Below are 21,385 nucleotides of genomic sequence, written 5' to 3' on the forward strand. Positions count from 1 at the left end.
CAAGAAATCATAAAAACATCCTCTTACTATAAGAAGAAATTGTAAACTGACAAACTAGCGGCAAACGTTATCCCAGTCGTTATCCCAGGAGTCTTTAAGACATCTATTCGAAGACATTTTTCCACAAGACCTCCCTGAAAGGTCACACCCTAGCACCCATGAATATCAAGGTGAGTGAGGGCTCTACAGTTGGTAAGGATAGCATCAAGACCAGGATCACCAAGACAGCCATATCCAAGCTCAAGTTGGCTAAGTCCTTGCATTGTATCAGCTATGACCATGGCCTCACCGTTGTCTGTCTTAGGCACCACCGTTCTTTCTGCAGTTTCCATCCATTCTGATGGTGGCATATTTCGCATTAACTGAACCAAGGACTTGCAATGCTTCCCCAAGGCTTCAAGCCCTTTGCATGTTATCTTCAAACAGTAGCTGATGTCCAAAACTGTCAGCATCGTGAGAGACTCCGCATACCTCACCACAATTTTGTCAGTTACATCACTCATTGGAATTCGAAGTTCCTTTAAGAATCTCCCACTACAAAAAGAAACAGACTGATCAATGTTAGAAACACCATCTTCAGTAACTATAACGAATTAAATTGTTCAAAACTCATGCTGCCAAAAACTAGAAATCTACAGGTGCTCATAAATAAGGTCACCTGTGATTGTAGAGAACATCAAGATTTTATTTCCATAAAACATACAAACAATGGTTGTGTTTGTTTCACCATCAAATATTGTAAAGGAAAATTATTATCTATAATTTTTTTTAAAATTTTCTATCATTTTGGCATTTTGTTGGGGTTCTACATGACCAATAAAAACATTTGAACATGACAGAGCGAGGGAAAGAATCCGGCCATATGATGAGGATGGAGTCCTCCATGGGTACCAAGAGTACCCAATGATCAATCTACCATCACTATTTTGGGATAACATCATCCTGAATTATAAAATGAATATTGTTTCAAACTTTTTTTTATTGCATTTCAGTAATCCGTTTCACCCTTTCTAATCCTTATACAATTTTGTATTAACTTTAAATAAATCCCAAAAAAAAATATTTAACGGCAAAACAAACACAACCTATGCAAAGAAGGGTTGTAATTCCCCTAAATTTAATAACTAAACTAGTAGACAAAGTTCAAAAACAAATTAATCTAGGGTGAAAGAAGACATATTGATCGTATTAACATCAAAAGCAGCTCTACTTGACCGGAATATATATGGGCATTAATCTCCAACCAGAGACAAAAGGTAATGAATTAAATCCTTATAAATTACTGTTCCAAAAACTCTACAATCTAGAAGTGGCTATAGAAATAGTTAATTGTTGCATCCAAACAAGCTCAAATGTTATTGCAGAAACAAGAAGACTTTGTTTCCATAAACAATGCAAGCAAAGAAACAAAGTAACCGTGGGAAGGTTTGTAATGCTTCCTCAATGTACTAGCTAAACCTTAACTCCCAGATGAAGTTCAGGAGGGGGAATAAAAAATCCAGGATGAAAGAAGACATTGTTATTGCATCATACTCAAATTGACAAAAACGCTCAAATACTAATATTTTTTTGGCATTGGGGAGGGAGGGAAGGAGGATACAATCTAAGCTCAAGAAGAGAAGAGAAGAGAAGTTCAAACTATATATAAGGGTCAAATTAGCTGTGTAATGCAGAGGGCAATTAGTCTGTGTGGTAATTCCCAGGGTCACAACCTGGTACTAGAACCTTGTTTGTTGCTGTTTTATTCTCTGATAATCAATTCCTTTCCTGGTTTATAACTTCACAGAGAGGCAAGTTTAATAGCCCTTTTCCCGCTACACTTGATACTTTGTTTAAGTAAATTTCTCCATCTTTCAATCACCGTAACTTTGTAAATACAGCTTGGGTTGATCTCATTAAGTGGTTGAGCATTTGTTTACATTATTTCTTGAATCTGGCAGTTTTCCCCATCATATTTTCTCTGGTTTTGGTTTGCAGTTTGGAACTGAAAGGATCAAGCATCTGCAAGAACCGAATCAGGTTCTAGATATGGTTCTGTCTTTACTTCCAGATCCAAGTTCAGGAATTCATCTTTAAATAAATCATTTGATGCAGGGCTTTCAGCCAGCCACCAGGCCTAGCCTACCAGGCCCAGCACAAGGCCAGATTTGTGCCCGCAGGACCTGCAGGACCAAGCCTAAAAGGCCCAGCCCACAGGTCGACACCTATGCTGGCCTGGGTGAATTAAACCCAGTGGTTCTCTCTTTTCATTTTCCTAGGCTAGTATTTACTCTTACTATGTGTCTTTTCAGTTTCCTAGATGGAGTTATGAGGTTGTTCATGCTCTTGGGTATTAGTTATTAGTCATTAAGAGTCTTTTAGCTTTTCTAAGTCACTTTCTTGGTTATAGTTACCTATATCTTGGGGATGTTATCTATGTCTTGCTTTTAGTTTCTAGGTGTTGAAAATCTAAAAGTCTATTTAATGTAAGTTGATGTATCCCAAGGGCTTTGAATGCCTCACCTCTATATAATGAAACCATGGGCTGTTCTTTGGAACCTAGAATTTTGAAAACAAAAACCCTCTTGTGAGAACCCTTGTTAGAAACAAGAGCTGTGCAACTCAGCAACCCAGGTGGGACTCTTACGGCTGGTAGACTGGTGGGACTCCAGCACTACAACCTAGCTATCTATTTTCATACCTACCTATTCTCTTCCAGATTCGATCTTGGCTTGCTTACCCTCTCGGGTTTGCATCATCATTTGTTGTCCTTGTCAAGCATTGGGTGGATTCAAGATCTCTAAGGGTTTAGAAGTTCAATCCCAAAGTTTCAGATTGATTGTTCTATTATTTGAGACTGCTAGATCAAACCCAAGATGTTTCACACTCTCGATAGCATGTATCATGAGGTTGAAGAAGAACAATTTTCTTTGTTTTTATATATAAGGACAGATTTTCCATTATTTGTTTTATAGCCCCTCCTTTTCTGAGTTCTTTTCTAATTCACTTATTCACCCCACTTCTAACAGAGATGTCTTTCTCTGAAGAATTATTTACCTTTTCACCCCTGTTCCTATTTTACCTTTAAAGAAAGTTCTAGAACTGATCTAAAAATATGAAATTGCCCCTGGTTTGCTTGTTCAGGAACTTTAATAGTTTAGGGTGGGACCTAAGAAAGCTAATTAGGGTTTTGAAACCCTAGGTTACCACCAATCACTGTCTCAAGAATGTGCATCATAATAATCGTTATCTAAAGGGCTCTTAAAGGCTGCAAGTCACTCAAACTTGTGCAAGACATCTCCCTCAAAAGTTCACGCCCCAACATTCACCACCCACCTCTTTAGTTGGTAAGGATGGCATCAAGACCAGGATCACCATATACAAGTTCAAGTTGGCATAGCTCATGTTGTATCAGCTATGACCATGGCCTCCCCATTATCTACCTTGGCACCATACCTACTGTAGCTTGCACCCACTCTATCAGGGGCATATTCCTCCCCAATTGAACCAAGGACTTTCAAAGCTTCCCCAAGGCTTCAAGCCATTTGGATGTGATCTTCAAACAGTAGCTGATGTCCAAGATAGTTAACATTGTGAGAGACCCCGAATGCTTCTCCAAAATCTTGTCAGTCACATTCCTCATCAGAATACGTAGTTCCTTTAGGAATCTCCCACTACAAAAATGAACAAGATCAACCTCTGTTTGAAACACCATCCTCAGTGTTACAAGACTAGTTAGTAAATTCACAAATAATTTTTGAATAATTGGGAAAATTTCAGGATGATTGGCATTTATCTCAGGATTCACTTAAATATAGATAAAAATTGCTAATTAATTCTTTTTAGTGCTATTTATGAAAAACAAAATTCCCTTCTTTTTCTGTATTTTTATTATTGTGCATTTAATTCGCTTTGGATAAAAGCATGGTTAAGAGTTAAGGTGTTCTACTGCAAGGGTATACCTGTCAGACCATTGTTTATTAGGTCATATAAGTGGGAACATTAAGTAGTAGGGGTAGTGTGGTGGTTACTGCATATATTTATTATAAAGAAACACATACCACTACCGATTGGAGGTTAACACCATTCTCTCAAATCGGTAGCACTCTTCTTTGCTACCTTCAATTCTTTCTTCTTCTTCCCTCTTGGTTCCCTTCTCTCTTTGTTCATGCATCATAATTGTTGATTGTTTTAGACCTTTAGCTGTTACATGGTATCAGAGCAATAAACAATCAATAACATTGATCCATCTTCTTGTTTTGAGAATCCCATTAGAGTTTCCTCTTTTTTACCTATGCTATTTTGTTTGTGAGTGAAATCCTATTTAATAAAATATGCAAAGCTAGGGTTTCCTATGGCAATTAAGATTGATGCACCAGTGTACTACCTTGTGCATGAAGGATTATAGGCGTCTACACCTTGCACATGAAGGATTACAAAGTTCTATAGCTTGTGGTTGGATGCTCTTCTTCTCTTTTGGCTGCAACCTTTAATTGGATGTATCTTCCTATATGACCAATGGATGTGTGAGAAATTTTAGGGTTTATTTCCATGAACAAGGTTCTACCATCGATCGAAATTTAGTGCTAATCAGATAAGTGATTTGGTTGTTTCTGACAGTTACAAAATTCAATTTTCTTAAGTTTTTATTTTTGATCCACTATTATAGCCACTCATCCAACTGTTGAATTGGCCTAAGTTTTTGGGCTTAGGGTCTACTATATCTACCCACTACTTGACCTTGATTTTATCTTGATCTGAAGTGCTAACTGGCTGCGATTGCTTTTCTCTTACTACTGGTTTCTTGTACTGCCTGCAGTTTTGGCTTGTTGCTGTGTTTGGTCACATATGGTTATATCTTTGACCCCTACAACTGATTATTGGTTGTTTTATTATTTTGTTACTAATCTAAAGTAAGGATTGTTTCTGGCATCTTACATCTTCTACTATTGGTTGGGTATATTGCTTGCAGTTTGTTTACAGGAGTGTTCTTTTCTCATCTGTGTTTGGCATTGTGATCTCCATAGTTGCTACTTGTTAATTCTATTGCTATGTCAATTGTTATATATATTTAATGGGTGATTCAAAATCTTCTATCGACTCTATTAATATCCAAGTCACTGTCATTAAACTTAATGGTGCATCCAAATACCTTCTCTAGGCACAAGCAGTAAAGACATGGTTCGAGGATAGTCCAAGATTGCTGAAAACTGATTTATATTGAAGGAGTTATGTACCGGTCAAACTTAATTTGGTGTGCGTGAATGTTGTCACAATCGCTCTGAATGAAAATATTTTTTTGGACATCAAAACAAATGAATATTTTACCGCACTTTTGGTTTTTAGCAATGTTTTACCATATTAAGATTTATGGAATTTTTAAATTTGAGAAAAACCCCAACATTAGAAAGTTGAAAATTGCACCTACCGCAAAAAATCCAGTTTTTGTTCTTGAACTGGGGGGTTGACTTTTTTTCCTTTTGGAATTTTATTTTTTGAACTATTTTTATTGGATTCAAATAGGGGGACATTTGCTTATTTATGAATAATATCTTAAGTAAATGAAATACAAAAACATTTACTTAAATGATATTAGGCATAAATAAGTGTTTGTCCTGATTGCTGGCATAAATAAGTGTTTGTATACCAACAAATAGGTGTCTCCCAAGATTTCCAAGTATACCAACATTTCCCACCGAGTTCTCGCCCAGGACTCGAGATCTGGTACTCATATAAAGGAGATTGGGTCGAGATGTCGAGATCTCGGCAATATCTCGCGAGATCTTGACCGAGAAATTACACTTTGAGAAATCGTATAACAATTTGTCTCGACTTCCTGAAAAACCGAGATCTCGCGAGTTTTTGAATTATGCCTAAACGGATTCGGATTTTTGGATATCCATTTACATCCCTAATTGTATCTCCCTCTCTCACAAAGTTTGATTCATTTTCCTCTTCTAAGGACAGCTCCACCTTTGTGGCTGGTGGTTTGGTTTTTTCCTGGAAAAGGTCATGGATCAGGGGGAGGTCAAGGATGTGGCATTGGTGGAGTTAAGAGGATGGCAAATAGACCAAGCCTTATGACGGTGTTTGTAATATGGCAAGGTTACTCATACAGTTAACAAGTGTTGGGTTAAATATGGCAAACCTTGGTGAACATAACAACTAGATAATTTCATCAAATAATACTAACGTTGCTTCTTCATTTGGAGCTGGTCAAGCATTTGTGTCTCATGATGATTTGACCATCTAGTTATTTAAACATGTCCAACAGCTTGAGTGATCCACCTCTTCATTCACTGCTACTATAGGCCATACAGGTGCTACAACGCTACATGCCTCTTCGTCTCCTACTTTTTAAGTAATTGATTGGGACTACTTCTCATATGATTGGTAAGTCAAATGTGTTCTCATCCTTTCCAAACTATCATTCTTCTTAAATTATTCTCGCTAATGGAATTTCTACTCTCATATCTAGTCATAGTATTGTTTATCATACTTAATCTATATCCTTGTCTTCTATACTCCATGCGCCTCAATTACCTTTTAATCTTCTTTCTGTGAATCAAATTACTAAATATTTAAGCTATTCAGTTAGTGTGGAATTGCTTGAATGTGGCTTGTGAACAATGTGCCCATAACCTCTTTATTTATAATCAGAGATCAATACAATAAAGGAAATAAAATCACAGCCAAATCACATGTGCAACATGTGCATAATGAACCTGGACACTTAATGTATCCGGATCTGGATCCGGGTTTGGGTCACGGGTAATCCATGAACATTCAACACTCCCCCTCAAGTTGGTATATATATATCATGCATGCCTAACTTGCTAATAATAGAAGAAAAGGACTTATGACAAAGACTTTTAGGAAGGACATCTGCTAGTTGATCACTAAACTGCACAAACGGATCACATATAACTCCTTGCTCCAGCTTTTCCTTGATGAAGTGCCTATCAACCTCTACATGTTTGGTACGGTAATGTTGGACTGGGTTGTGCGCTATACTAATGGCTGATTTGCTGTCACAGTAGAGACGCATGGGAAGAGTTGTGGGAAGGTATAGGTCATGTAGAAGACCTTGTAACCATAGTAACTCACAAACTCCATGTGCCATGGCCCTGAATTCAGCTTTAGCACTTGATCGAGCAACAACAGATTGCTTCTTGCTCCTCCAAGTGACTAAGTTTCCTCCAACAAAGGTACAACACCCTGATGTAGACCTCCTATCATCAGGGCAACCAGCCCAGTCAGCATCCGTATATGATTCTCTATCTCCTTTCTTTCAAGTATTTGTTTCCTCCCTATCCTCTATCTCTATTCCTAACTCTTGGCAGGAGGCTATTGCTGAACAGAAGTGGAAAGAAGCAATGAATGAGGAGATGAATGTTCAAGGAAAGAACAACACTTGGGAATTGACATCTCTTCCACTGGGGAACAAACCAGTTGACTACAAATGGGTCTTTGCCATCAAGCAGAAGGCACATGGGTCTATTGAGAGGTACAAGGCCAGATTAGTCGCAAAAGGGTTTACACAAATCCACGGCATTGATTACCAAGAAACATTTGCCTCAGTTGCGAAGATGAATACAGTTAAAGTGATAATCTCCTATGTTGTTAACCAAGACTGGGAACTTCAACAACTAGACGTAAAGAATGCCTTCTCCATGGTGATCTGGAAGAGGAAGTCTACATAGAGATTCCACCTGGGTTTACTACTTCAAAGACAGAGGGAAATGTTTGTCATCTGAAGAACGCATTGTACAATATGTATACCATATTGAAACCGCTTCCTCTGAAAGGTCAACCTTGTAGGAAAGGGAGGAAACAATATGTATACCATACAGGAGCTCTAACATGGCGGACTATCCAAAGGGGGACACGGGTGGATAAATAATTCAACACCTGCCCGCTCCCAAGGGGACTCGATATTGTGACCACTGACTGCTCTGATACCATTTGGAATTGCTTGAATGTGGTTTGGGAACAATGTGCCCACAACCTCTTTATTTATAATCAGATATAATAAGGAAATAAAATCATAGCCAAATCACATGTGCAACATGTGAATAATGAACCTGAACACTTTAATGTATCCGGATCTGGATCCAGGTCTGGGTCACGGGTAATCCGTGAACATTCAATAATTACATTTTTCCCTCATCTTGTGTGTTTCAGGGTCTGCAAACAAGAAAGACAATTAGTGGAGGGCATGAAAAGGATGGTTTCTACTATCTTGAAGATGCTTTATATTATATAGCCACTTCTACTCTTCCAGTAATATTTTCCTTCCTCATTTGAATTATCAGTTAGGTATGTTTCTCTCTCTAAGCTTCAACAGATGATCCCTAGTTGCAAGTTCATTTCCTGTATTGAGTGTGAAGCTCACGAGTTGGGCAAGCATCAACATACAATGTTTCCTTCTTGTGGTGTAGTTAGGAGTCAGTTATTATTTTCTTTGGTTCATTCAGATATTTGGGCTCCATGTCGTGTTGAAAGTTGGTCTGGTTTCTTGTATTTTGTTACTTTTGTGCATAATCATTCTTGTTTGACTTGATTATATTTATTGAAATATCGTTTCACAATTCTTGTTTGCCTTCTAGGAATTTTATAATGAAATAAAAACCAAGTTTGGTGTTACAATGCTCTGGAATACGCACAACATAAAATTTTATCCTTTTGTTCTATGTGTGGTATTATTCAACAGACTAGTTTTTTTTTTTTTTTAACCCAAACTTCACATGGGACCCGGGCCAGCCCCTAAGATTTTATTAAGGATAAACCAATAAAAAGAAATACAAAAAAGGGGGGGGGGACATAGCCCGCCTTACCCCTGCCCAAAGGAGAACACTCTCTCAACACTCTATTCTCAATTAAACTATAACCCCTCCCACAATAAACAATAATCAAAAGCCCTACATACGCAAACACAGGGAGACCCGCTCTATCCTCTCTCATGATCCTCTGGAGTTCTCATGAATAACATCCTCGAGCGAAACACGAGTTTTAGTCCTTGAGCATGCCAAAGTTGCCAAGAAATCTGCTGCTCTATTACTCTCCCTATAAGTGAAGCAAATATTAACCCCTAGGATTCAACCAAGTCCATAACCTCTTGGAAAAGGAACCAACAGTTCCACAAGCTACATGCTTTGCGAGTGATAAACTGCACCGTGGTTGCAGAGTCGAGCCGACTTGGCAGCCAACAAGACCCATATCAACACATAATTTAAGGCCATCTCGGAGGGCCCTCAATTCCGCCATGCTTATAGAACAGACCCGTAAAAGTTGGAGAAAGAAATCAACATATTACCATTGGCTCCCCACACAATTCCCCCACCTCCACTTGGCCCTGGGTTACCCTTGCTCACGCCATCAATATTTAACTTCACCCAACTCAAGGGGCGGCACCAGTACACCGGAATGGGTGCTTTCTGTCGTCGGTAGGGAGGTGTAACATTAAGCACCTGAAGGATTAAATCTTCCTTCAAGGAGAGGTCCTTACCAAGGCTAGGAGGGTAGGTAAACTCATGCAGCCATAATCTCACCTTAGCAATAACCATCGAAGCAGCCCTTCTTTCCTCCCCATGTCTCCTCTTGTTTCTTTCTTTCCACAGCTCCCAAGCAATCAGCGAAGGAACCAAACCGATGATGAACTGACACACTCCCCTGATGAGGCCTTAGAATGCCGGAAGGATAGCCTGCTTCTCGTATTTTGGGATGGAAGGATCTCCACATCCAAGTAATCTACAAAATAAGCCCACACTTTAGCTGCCGTGCCGCCATACAAGAAATGTGGTTAGTGGTTTCCCTCCAGGGCTCGCCGCAATGATTACATTTAGAAGCCATAGGAACCCCAAGTCTCATCAATTCCTCATCCGAAGGGATCCTTCCATTCATAAGTTGCCAAGTAAAGAACCCCACCTTGGTCAACAATAAGCTATTCAAGCACCACTTGGCATAAGACACCACTTGCCGACCTTGTACGGATGGAGTGCCATGCTGATTTAGGTGAAAGCTCCATTTGAGTTTGGTGTCCACACCAGCTTATCATCCCTATTTGAGATGAAGAAGTTCCCCCCAACTATTTTATTGCGCACATCAGAGAGTCAATCCTGCTCAGAAATCGTTATCCCATTCCCCTCCTCGCTAAGCACATCCTTCACCATGGTACTAGGATCCACTTGCAAGGCGTTATCCACAAAATCTATTAAAGGGCCCACACCTAGCCAATCGTCCAACCAGAGCAAGACATTACCGCTGCCAATCAACCACCTACAATTTGATAGGAACTTGTCACGCACTTGCAACACCTTCCACCACGTTCTAGACCCAATTCGATTGGGTTGGGCTAGAACAATGTGTTCTCCTTTCAAGAATTTTGCTTTAAAGAAATCCGTCCATAATGACTTTTCTGACATCATTCTCTATAGTCTCTTCAACCTATAGGCTGCATTCATATCTTCTAGAGTGCGAAGGCCAAGGCCCCCTTCCCCCTTGGGCCTACAAATTTTTTTGAAACTCACCCAATGGTGTCTCTTGCCATAGTCCGAGGATCCCCAAAGGAAGTTGGAGCAGATTGTGTAGAAGCTTATCATAACCATTTTGGGTACCTCAATGCAGGATAACAAATACACTGGCATCGAAGCTAGAACGTGTTTTAGTAAAACCATCCTTCCACCTGTTGATAGTAGTCTCGGCAACTTTGCTTACAAAATTATTGCAAAGATTATGGCCACCTCAATAAGGCTATGTTGTTGTTGTTGTTAAGACTCTTTCGGTTGATTCTGTTTTGACTGCTTGTTATTTGACTAACCGAATACTATCATCAGTTCCCTCAGTGTTCGGTTATATCTGTTTTGTTTATAATTTGAATCTTGACATTGATAGATTTGTCTCCTCAGGCTATCAAAAGTGTCTTCCTCGGATACTCTCATACCCAGAAAGGCTATAAATGTTACGATCCTATTACCAAGAAATAGCTTGTCAGTGTTGATGTTACCTTTTTGTTGATATTGTTCGTTGTTTTAGATCAGAAACTGTTACAAGCATAAATACCCTAAGACAGTAAGGTATAAACACTATTGTACTAAAACAACGCAATCTGTCAGTAATTTCGAAACAATACTAAATGGAATTGCAAAAAACATGATGATCTAGTTTCCACAAATCATGCAAGAACATGTAGACAATAAACCCATGGGCAGGACTGTAATGCATATTCAATTTACCGCCCATGACCCCAGATGAATTTCAAGAAATAAAAGGAGAGCAGGTTTTTTATGGATGGGCACACCAATATGGAATCAATAGATGGTCATCTAGTCATGGCAAGTTGGATGGGACTGAAATTTTTTGGATAGGTCCCCCTGCTCACATGTGTTCAGCCCAAATGGAATTGGCCATGTGGGAATACAAAGCATTGAGAAATCTAAGATTGAAAAGAGGGTGAATGGACTACTAAGATGATCCATGGGAGGGTATGCCAATCCATGGAAGCGTTAATGTTTAAATTTGAGGCTGAAATTTGACGTGTGGCCAACCCAAATCATTCCCTATACATCTAACGGTTGGAACTGCCACATCAGCCTTCCATATGGTAAACATAAGTGTGCCCGTCCATGTATTCCATATGGGTGAGCATGTCCATAAAACCTTCCCCCCCCCCCCCCCCACAACAACAAAAAAAAAAAAAAAACTCAATTATAAGTGGAAGAAGACATTTTGATCATATTAACCTCAAACACAGCTCCAATTGACTCTACTACACTGAGCCATTGAGACTGGTTTTTCTCATGAAAATGGTCACAGTTTGGCCTCTTCCTCTGTCCATCAAAGAACTGTTCGGAACTTCCGTCAAAAAACCTATGCAATCTAAAAATGATGATAAAGAAGATCAATTATGATTGCAGAAAACATCAATTTTGTTCCCACAAAAAATCCAAGCACAGAAAGACAATAGAACTATGGAATGGTTTGTAATTTATTCCTCAATTTACTCCCTAAACTCTCACACAAAGTTCAGAAACAAAACTAATATAGGCTGAAAGAAGACATTTTTCACCATTTTAACATCAAATATAGGTCTAATTAACCAGAATACTCCAACTTGACTGCATTAGAGTGTACCCTCCCCCTCTCCACCCCCCCTTCCCAAAAACAAAAAGAAATGGAATTAAATCCTACAAATACCATTCCAAACACTTTGCAATCTACAAGGGGTTATACAGTCAATTATTGCCCAACCAGGCTCAAATGGTATTTGTAGAAACCATCAAGACATTGATTCCAAAGTCATGCAAGCACAAAAAGGCAATAAAAACTTTGGAAAGGTTTGTAATTCTTCCTCTATTTACTACAAAACTCCGGGATTTAGTTCAAACAAGAAATGGACAAAATGACTAATCTATGATGAGATAAGACTGATCGTACTGACCTCAAATACAGCTCCAATTGACTCTAACTCTGCAACTTTAAAGTTTTTTCCCCATGAAAATGAACAAAACTTTGGGAATTTTCTCTTTCAGCCAAACATTTACGAAAAAGTAACAAAACAACACAAAAAAAAGCTCCTAATTCTTCCTCAATTCACTACCTGAACTCTCTCATACAAAGTTCAAAAAAGTACAATGTAAGGGTAAAGACGACATTTTGATCATATAAACTGACAACCCAATTGACCTCACTGTCATTTTAAGAGTGAATTGAAGATTACCATAGAATTGGAAACTTTGAACCACGGTACTATAGCAATTCAAGTTAAATCCCTAGAAACTACTCTAATCATACCAACCAAAAAAATTTGAATTGAGATATAAAGAAGAGGGATTATCATTACCAGTTGGCGATGGAGGAGAATCCAGCTTCACCGAGCTTGTAACCAGAGAAGCGATTAACCATTCCTCTGCTGCGATCAACAAGCTTGCGAACAACAGAGTCGATGCGATCAGAGTGCTTGCAGCGCCGACACCATCTTTCGACATCGATGACGGTCCAGCAATAGAGTCTAGTAACGGCATTACGCCACGACTTATAGACGAGGGGAACAGACTGGACCAATTCGTCCGAGGCGATACACGCAAATATAAGAGCCAATAATTCAAGGCTCAACCCATCCCAAGGGCCCGATTGGGAGACTGAGCCGGCATCGGCAGTGATGGTTTGCTTCCCACCGGCAAAGAGCATCTTATGCTTCTTATTCATCCTTGTCTCCATTAGAATTTGAGGTGAAAACTCTTCCACGGCAAGTTGGGGGAGAGGATTTCTTTAGAGGAGAAGAAGGTCACTTGGCATCCGAGAGAAAGAGAGACAGAGAGGAAGCGACCACGTGCCACGTGTTGGATTGTATGTTCATTAAACCCAATTAGAATATAATTAAATTTTTTTTTTGGGGGTTAAAGGAATATGATTTAAGTGACTTCATAGATGAATCGGGTTTTGACTTCGGCAAATCATCAAAGTTAGATTTAAAAATTTGGAAAAGAGTCACTAGCGGAAATGCTGGAGCGTTGTTGTGTGCATCGTGCGACATAGTAGCGGCCATGTGTGCATAGCGGGCTCCACTATGCGCACATGGCTGCTGCTGCACTGCACGATGCGCACAACAGCGGATAAAGGTCCAGTGAAAATATGCTGGGATTCGATCATAAATCGTCCGAGTCAAATAAGGCGCGATTTGATATAATTTTCATTTCAATTTCATGGGTTAATATCTTTTTCAAAAATTGTTTTGTTTGATTAGGTTTTTGCACCTTATTTCAATAAAATATAAATCAAATGGAATATATGAAATAATTGAGAAGTTGTTTCAATTTTAAAATCAAAATTGATTTTACTCTTACTCTTTATTGAACACATGGTTAATTTGATGGGGAAAGTAGTAATTTTATATTACAAATAAAATATCACCATTCTTCTCCTAATTGTCTCACCATCGCCGCCGCTACCATCACGCCACCACTACCACCACCCTCTCCCAAAGAAATATAGAGAATTTATTTTCAGAAATTGAACTACCAAATGGATTTCTTATTCTTGAAATATTTCAGATTGATGCAACTAAAACAACTTCAATTTCTTGACAAAAAATCTATTTGTTGACTATTTCATGAAATCAATCTGAAATTGAAATAGAAATCATATCAAATCTGGCGTAATACTCGTTATTTTTACCTGAGTCCCAACAAATTTAACGAGTTTAATCATTTTTTAAAAAACCATAAAGAAACCCTCAACTCCTCGACTATCTTCTCTTGTTCAATGGTATAAACTTAAAATGCATTGAAATGTGATCCCTTTAATTTATTTTAATTTATTTTTCTGTTTTTCCTATTTTTTCTGTATCTTTTTTATATTTTGAGTAAATTTCTAGTACACCCCCTGAGGTTTGTTCACCTATCTTGTAACCCCCTTGTTATAAAACCTTACTTATGGAACCCTATTACAGACGGAATACTTGATCCATTATAGTCAACAGGTTAAGTGATGATGTCAGCATGATATAAAATGAGTAAATGTCAAAAATACCCCTTTTACACTCCTCCTTAATCGATCCTCTTTCCTCTTTACTCTTCTTTCTCTTTTTCATCCTCTGCCAGGTTTGAAATCAAACAACCCTTTGCCGCCATCATCTTCTTCATCTCTTCTTCACAATGGCAAGTGTTGTGCACCGCCATTGTCACCATTGCCGTGAGGAAGGACCGGGATGTCGCCATTTTCTGTTATTTCCTTCTATCTCTTCTTCATCCTCTGCTAGGGTAGCCATATCATTGTGAAGGACTACCGCCATCCTCTTCTTCACCTCTTCTTCAATCACGCAAGTGTTGTGCACAATCATTGTCGCCATTGCATGAGGAAGGACCAAAAAATTGCATTCCATAATCGCAGATACACTTTGCTCTACCTAAATCTATCCTTAATTTTGCCCTAAATCCTATTATGTTTTACCTAAATCACTTTCCCCTCTCAATCGAAGGTACCCATTTAAGGTTGGAAACAATTGAATATAGCCATTGACCTTGCCATTGTCGTTTGCCCTAAATTACTATCCAGCTTCAATCGATAGTAGATGTTGCAGGTATATTATGTTTCTTAATTCCCTAATTCGTGTGCCCTATATCCTCTATCTGCTTGACAATACTTAGTTTCATTGAATTGCCTTCATATAATCTGTTATGAACTAATTATTGATTTAAATGAGTTGAAGCATCTTGTTTGTTTAAATGAGTTAAATTGAATGAATTAATTACATGAATTAGTTGTATTTCATGTTGAATGCTTATGTCTTATAATTTACATTTTGTCAATTGTACAGCAATGACTATAGCAAGGTTCTAAAACTCGAGTTTCGACTAGGTTTCGACCAGCCAGAAAACGAGTTCATCTCGGTTTCGACCATATCTCGGTCAAAACTTGGGACTTTCTCCAGGCTAACTCGAACCTTGGTTTCGAGGCCCAGAAGTTGGTTTTTTGCCCTGATTCTTGTTGTGTTGCCTATTTTTGACATTTTAAACTCAATTCATGCATTAGTTTCACATAGAGAACACTAAAAATATTACTTGTGGTTTTGATCCAAGTTTAATACTATATATTGTTCTTGGACATGGTATCAAATAAGGTTTGACTGGAACATAACTCCTTCAATATAAATGAGATTTAAGCAATCTTGGATTTGTTAGAAAGTTTTGTTTTGATAGCTTTCCAATAAGTCCAAGATTGCTTAAATCTGATTTATATTAAAGGAGTTATGTACCAGTCAAACTTAATTTAGTGTGCGCGAATGCGATCAAAATCAATCTGAATGAAAGTATTTTTTTGAACATCAAAACAAATGAATATTTTACCGCACTTTTGGCTTTTAGCAATGTTTTCCCATATTGACATTTATGGAATTTTTAGATTTGAGAAAAATCTCAGCATTAGAAAGTTGAAAATTGCACTTACCATTGAAAATCCAGTTTTTGTTATTGAACTAGGGTTGACTTTTTTTCCTTTTGGAATTTGATTTTTTAACTATTTTTATTGGATTCAAATAGGGGGTATTTGCTTATTTATGAATAATATCTTAAGTAAATGAAACATTTACTTAAATGATATTAGATATAACTAAGTGTCTGTCCTGATTTCTGACAGTTTCTAGCATAAATACCTGTCTGTCCAAGTTTCGAGCCAAGTTTTCCCTAGTTTCGATGGGCATATGTGTCGAAACCACCAAAATATAGTTGAAACTGGTTGAATCATCAAAACCCGATCGAATCCAGGGATTTTATAAAATCCCACTTCAATTCGTCTCTGAAACCTGGGAAACCGAGTTAACTCGGTGGTTTCGATAGGTTTCGATCGAGTTTTTGTTCCATGGACTATAGTACATGAAGTTGAGTTCAATTGGTGTATGATAAAGGGAAATTTTTTTTTTGACAAGGATACATATGGCTACTTGGACATGGTCTCGGACATATACAATGGAGTAATCAAACATGTCCCTATAGGTCATGATGTGACCTTCAAGGTGAAAGCTATACTCCCAACTAATGAGGAAAAGGAGTTGACAAACGATGTAGAGGTCTATAGCATATTTGGTGATTTTGGGGTGAATATGATTAGATGGCACCCCAATGACATTGTTTACAGAGAACAACCTCGGTCAGATAGAAGGAGAAAATAGTCAGTGAGAAGGGGTCCAACTGTATGTAGGGCTACTACCAGTGCCACTAGTAGTGGTACTGGTACTGTTGCTGCTATTGCAACTGCTAAGCCTACTGCTACTGATAATTCAAGGACTAGTAGTATTTCCATTGGATATACAGGGAGGCCTAATAGAAGTGGTGCAACTCCCTTGGAGTTGAATGCAAATTATGAGGTTGGTGAGAATGTAGCATGTACCAACATAGGTTTGACAAAAAAGGTTGATGTTGGTAGCCAGAGTGATGGTACTAATGATGAATGGGTACATCAAAGTGACAATGAATGGGATGAAGAAAGTGAAAAAGAAGATAGTTTGAGTGTTGAAGATGGTTTAGAGTATGAAGCCGAAGGGGACATGAATGATGGTGATTTGGATGGGTATGATTCTGAAGAATTTTATGGACAGTTTACCAATGTAGATGTAAGTAAAGATGAAGGAAAAGTGAAATTGTAGTTAAGTTAGGTATTTGATAATGTAACCATGTTCAAGGTTGCCCTCCAAGATTTTATGGTGTAAGAAGGGTTTTAGATGCAATTTAATAAAAATGAGAGAAATAGAGTGAATATTGAATATGCTGCAGAGGGTTGTATTTGGAGAATTCATGCATCACCCATTGTTGATGGTGTGACATACAAAACAAAGTTTTATGAAAGTAAGCACATATGTGAATGGAAACAGACAATCAAGCATACTATAATTTGTTGGGTTGAAAAAAAAATTGCCCATCTTATCAAGGTTGATCATGAAATGAAGCCCACTGCTATTAATGAGTTTCTGCTTCAAAAATATCATATTCAACTTCCTTACCAACGGATCTACAGGGCACGTAGGATTATTCAAGAAATAAATGAAGGTAGCTATTCAAAATTCTATGCTCGGTTACCTGCATATGATGGGTTGGTTCTGGAGAAAAACCTTGGGAGTAAATTCATAATAGAGTATGAGAGTAGACAAGAGCATGAGTTGGATACAGTTGATCCTGTGTTTTTGAGAGTGTTCATTTGTTTCTGTGCATGTGCAAGAGATTTCTTGAAGGGGTGCACACCATTTCTAGGTATTGATGGATGCCACCTCAAGGGCAGGTATGATGGAGTACTATTGTCAGCAATATCAGTGGATGGGAACAAAGGGTTGTTCCCTGTTGCATATACTGTAGTAGAGGTGGAGTGCAAAGAAAGTTGGTTGTTTTTCCTAAATCACTTACATGATGTCATAGACCCAGAGGATACTAAAAGGTTGTTGAATTTCATGTCAGACAAACAAAAGGTATGTACTGTACTTTCATATTGAACCATGTTCATTGCTTATCAATGTAATACTAATATGTAACTGATGTCTAAAATGCATGTTTATGTTTGTAGGGTCTAGCAGATGTTATTGCTTCCATCTTCCCAAATGCCCACATTAGATGTTGTAGTCGTCATCTCTATTAGAATTTCAAGAAAAAATATCCAGATGACGCATTTAGAAAACACTTTTGGACTGCCTCTTCAGTATGTACTATCAATCAGGTTGAATTTGAAATCAATGCCATCAAATCCATGGATACTACAATATATGAGTGGTTGATCAAAGATCCCAAAAAATTGTGGGCTAGACATGCTTTTGATGTTGGACCGAAGAGTGAATATATTACCAACAACATGACATACTCATTCAACCAATGGATATCAGCCATTAGGACCAAGCCCATTCTCACCTTAATTGATGCCCTGAGATTGAAACTAATGGATAGAATGTATCATAAGTTTCATAAGGGCCAAAGCTTCTACGGTACAATTACACCAATGGTGAGAAAAAAATTAATCAAAATCCAGGAAACATCAAGGGATTGTATTAGTCATGGTGGAGCTGATGATGAATTTGAGGTCATAGAGCTTGGTGGAAGAAGGTTTATGGTAAAATTGAGACAATGGTCCCGTACTTGTAAAGTTTAGGATGTCACTGGACTACCTTGTAAGCATGCGGCATCAGCTATTACAAGTGAGAGGTATCAAATTGAAGACTATTGTGATGCATAATACACTGTGGATAAATATATGGATGCATATAGGGAGATGTTCCATCCTCTAGATGATCTAGCTGATTTGAGAGAAGATGGTCCTATATATGGTGTGGTTCAGTCTCCAAGGCTGAGGAGGATTCAAGGTAGACCACAAAAAAGTAGGAGGAAGGATCCTGATGAGGCACTTAATGGAGAATCCAGTCAGAGATCAACAAGCCTCAGATGTAGCAAATGTAACATGGTAAGCCATAATAAGAGAAAATGTAAGAGACCTCCAATGAAGGACAAAAGGGCATCTTCTAGTCAGACAGTTGGTGTGAAGGTATTACTATTTATGCTTCAATATATACTTATAACGTTTGTATTTACATGTTTAACTAACCCTATATATTTATTGCTTATGTAGAGAAATCATGATAATATGAGTTAGTGTGATACCAGCAACCCTTAGAGAGTGACCAGGTCACAATCTTCTTCAGCTACCACTGCGAAGAGTAGTAGCCAAGCAAGGACACAAGCCAAAATGGATGCCGTTGCAGCAAAGATGAGAGCAAAGAGATTGACAACAAAGAAGAAGAAATGAGACTACTTTTCTTTTATTTAGTTTTGCGAGAACTTTTTTCGGTTTGTTTATGAAAAGTGGATGTTTGTATTAAGACTATTGAAGTGGATGTTTGTATTACCCACTTTGGAGTGGATGTTTGTATGGCTACTTTGGAATTGTGACTATTGTATTAAGGGGTTTATGCATTTACCTCCTAGACTTTGGAATTGTGACTTTGGAATTTCATCAAGTGTTGCCTTGGATTGAATGGTCTATGCATTTACCTCATTTCAATTTTAAATCTTGATATATTCAACAGGTGTATTCTTTATAGTCCAATTTCAATTTTGAATAAGGATATTGATGGGCAAATGCATATTATTAGGAAATTTCATTTTTGAATCTTGATGTTAACAGGTGTAGTCTGTAAAATCCGATTTTGAATATTGATGTTCAGCAGGTTGCCTTGAATAGTATATACAGTTCCTTGGTTTTCTCATGCTTACTTGCTGCTGCTATTGTTGGCATTGCCTTGAATAGAACAGTTCTAATTTTGAATAGTGATGTTAAGGACCTTGAATTATTGGGACTGAATCCCGATTTCACACTTTTGATCATGCTTTTGTTTGCCTTGCATCTGGAGACAGGGACTCTAGGATGCCAAAATGTTTGAAGACAATTCAAAGTTTTAAAAACCTTTCAAGGGATTGAGATGTTGGGAGGGGATCTACTACCTGTTATTTCCCATCTTTGACAATGAACTAGACCCCAATTCATAGAACATTAAACAAAATGGGTTTTACAACTTCCATCAGTTATTTTACAATCATCACTATAAAGTTAATAACAGACAAGACTACTATAAATTGAACCGTAAACATCATTACAACAAGCATCTTGTACATTTGATTCACTGTGCTCTTCTTCAACTGTTCATTTTCACTTCTAGGGTTGTTAGCCACATGATTGTTGGCAACAGAGTTGTTTCTTGTTGAATCTATCATCAGAGCTGACCTTGTTGGAACATCATTTGGGTACATCTATTTTCGAAAGTTATTGGCATCCACTTCATATTTGTAGTAGAGCCTTCCTGGATTTTTCTCTGATTTCGATATCTCCACTATAACTCTATGTCCACAATGGCATTTCTTATTCTCCAATTTGATATAACCCGACGTATTGTTTGTACTAGAAGCTGAAGCCATTCTTATCTATAATAGTGGAAAAAATTTGATACATAGTGTTAAAATTTCCATTTTTTCACTCTAGTTAATGGAACTAGAGTGGAACAAATTCAAAACATTAATCTGACTGAGAAGGGTTAAAGGGTTAGTGACCAGAAAAAAAAATTCTACAGATTAACCTAGAAAAAAATTTTCTCGGTTGAAAAAAATTCAAAGGATTAATAACCTAGGGTTCGTATACGGTTGATGACCAGAACAAAACAGATGCTAAAGTTGCAGGAATTTACTCACCTTAAAGTTGTAGGATTTTCAGTCGCCGGAGAGTAGCGAGAGAATCTGGAGGTTTCAATCGACTAAAATGGATGTGCAAGAGCTTCAGTTTCAGAAGGGGATGGAACTAACATAGAGGTGCAGGATCAGCTTTTAGAATAAGATCTGGATTTTTAATGGTGTTGGAGCTTTATCGGTCTTAGAGCTTCATCGCCTGCAACTCCAACGGTCTTCTTTCCAACAGTCGGCATCTCCAACTCTTATTTCAAGGTTGGAGATGAAATTAAGAATACAATTGTAATTTCCACTTTGGTTATTTTAAAGAGTGTAAAAGAGGTATTTTTGACATTTACTCATTTCATATCTTGCTGACATCATCACTTAACCTGTTGACTATAATGGATCAAGTATTCCATCTATTATAGGTTCCGTGAGTAAGGTTTTATAACAAGAGGGCTATAAGATAGGTGAACAAACCTCGGGGGTGTACTAGAAATTTACTATTATATTTTTTATACATATTCATCGCATTGAAAAATAAGAGAAAATGTGACTCATTTTGATAGGGTTTGACAAGGCCAAGACACCATGTTTTTCTTAAAGACGAGTCGGGTAAAAAAACTTGGTTTTCCAAGTATGCCAAATTGAATTTAAATCTGGTCATCTCATATGTGAATCTGTGATGGTTTGTGCATTAAGGTTTGATCTTTAAATCG

The 21,385-nt window shown here is 37.9% G+C and overlaps 3 protein-coding genes across 3 annotated transcripts in view; 2 read left to right on the forward strand and 1 right to left on the reverse strand.

Moving 5' to 3' along the window:
* Nucleotides 1-10,647, forward strand: part of LOC122661353 (DIS3-like exonuclease 2) — a 44,080-nt gene extending 33,433 nt beyond the window's left edge. The window contains exons 8-9 of the mRNA XM_043856720.1: nt 2,306-2,315; nt 10,635-10,647. The gene's annotated coding sequence lies outside the window, so the exon portion shown is untranslated. The remainder of the gene's footprint in view (nt 1-2,305; nt 2,316-10,634) is intronic.
* LOC122663074 (F-box protein FBW2-like) lies at nt 81-13,197 on the reverse strand. Its single transcript, XM_043858781.1, has 2 exons — nt 12,821-13,197; nt 81-534 (listed from the first exon to the last, which is right to left on the reverse strand). Exons 1-2 carry the CDS (start codon nt 13,195-13,197, stop codon nt 150-152), a joined length of 762 nt encoding a protein of 253 aa, XP_043714716.1. The 3' UTR covers nt 81-149.
* A 4,216-nt stretch (nt 13,198-17,413) lies between these two features.
* On the forward strand, nt 17,414-19,888 carry LOC122663075. Its single transcript, XM_043858782.1, has 5 exons — nt 17,414-17,932; nt 18,028-18,039; nt 18,178-18,557; nt 18,720-18,993; nt 19,676-19,888. Exons 1-5 carry the CDS (start codon nt 17,414-17,416, stop codon nt 19,886-19,888), a joined length of 1,398 nt encoding a protein of 465 aa, XP_043714717.1.
* Nucleotides 19,889-21,385: the final 1,497 nt, after the last annotated feature.

Source organism: Telopea speciosissima, chromosome 5 (assembly GCF_018873765.1).
Source record: "Telopea speciosissima isolate NSW1024214 ecotype Mountain lineage chromosome 5, Tspe_v1, whole genome shotgun sequence".
Lineage (NCBI taxonomy): Eukaryota > Viridiplantae > Streptophyta > Magnoliopsida > Proteales > Proteaceae > Telopea > Telopea speciosissima.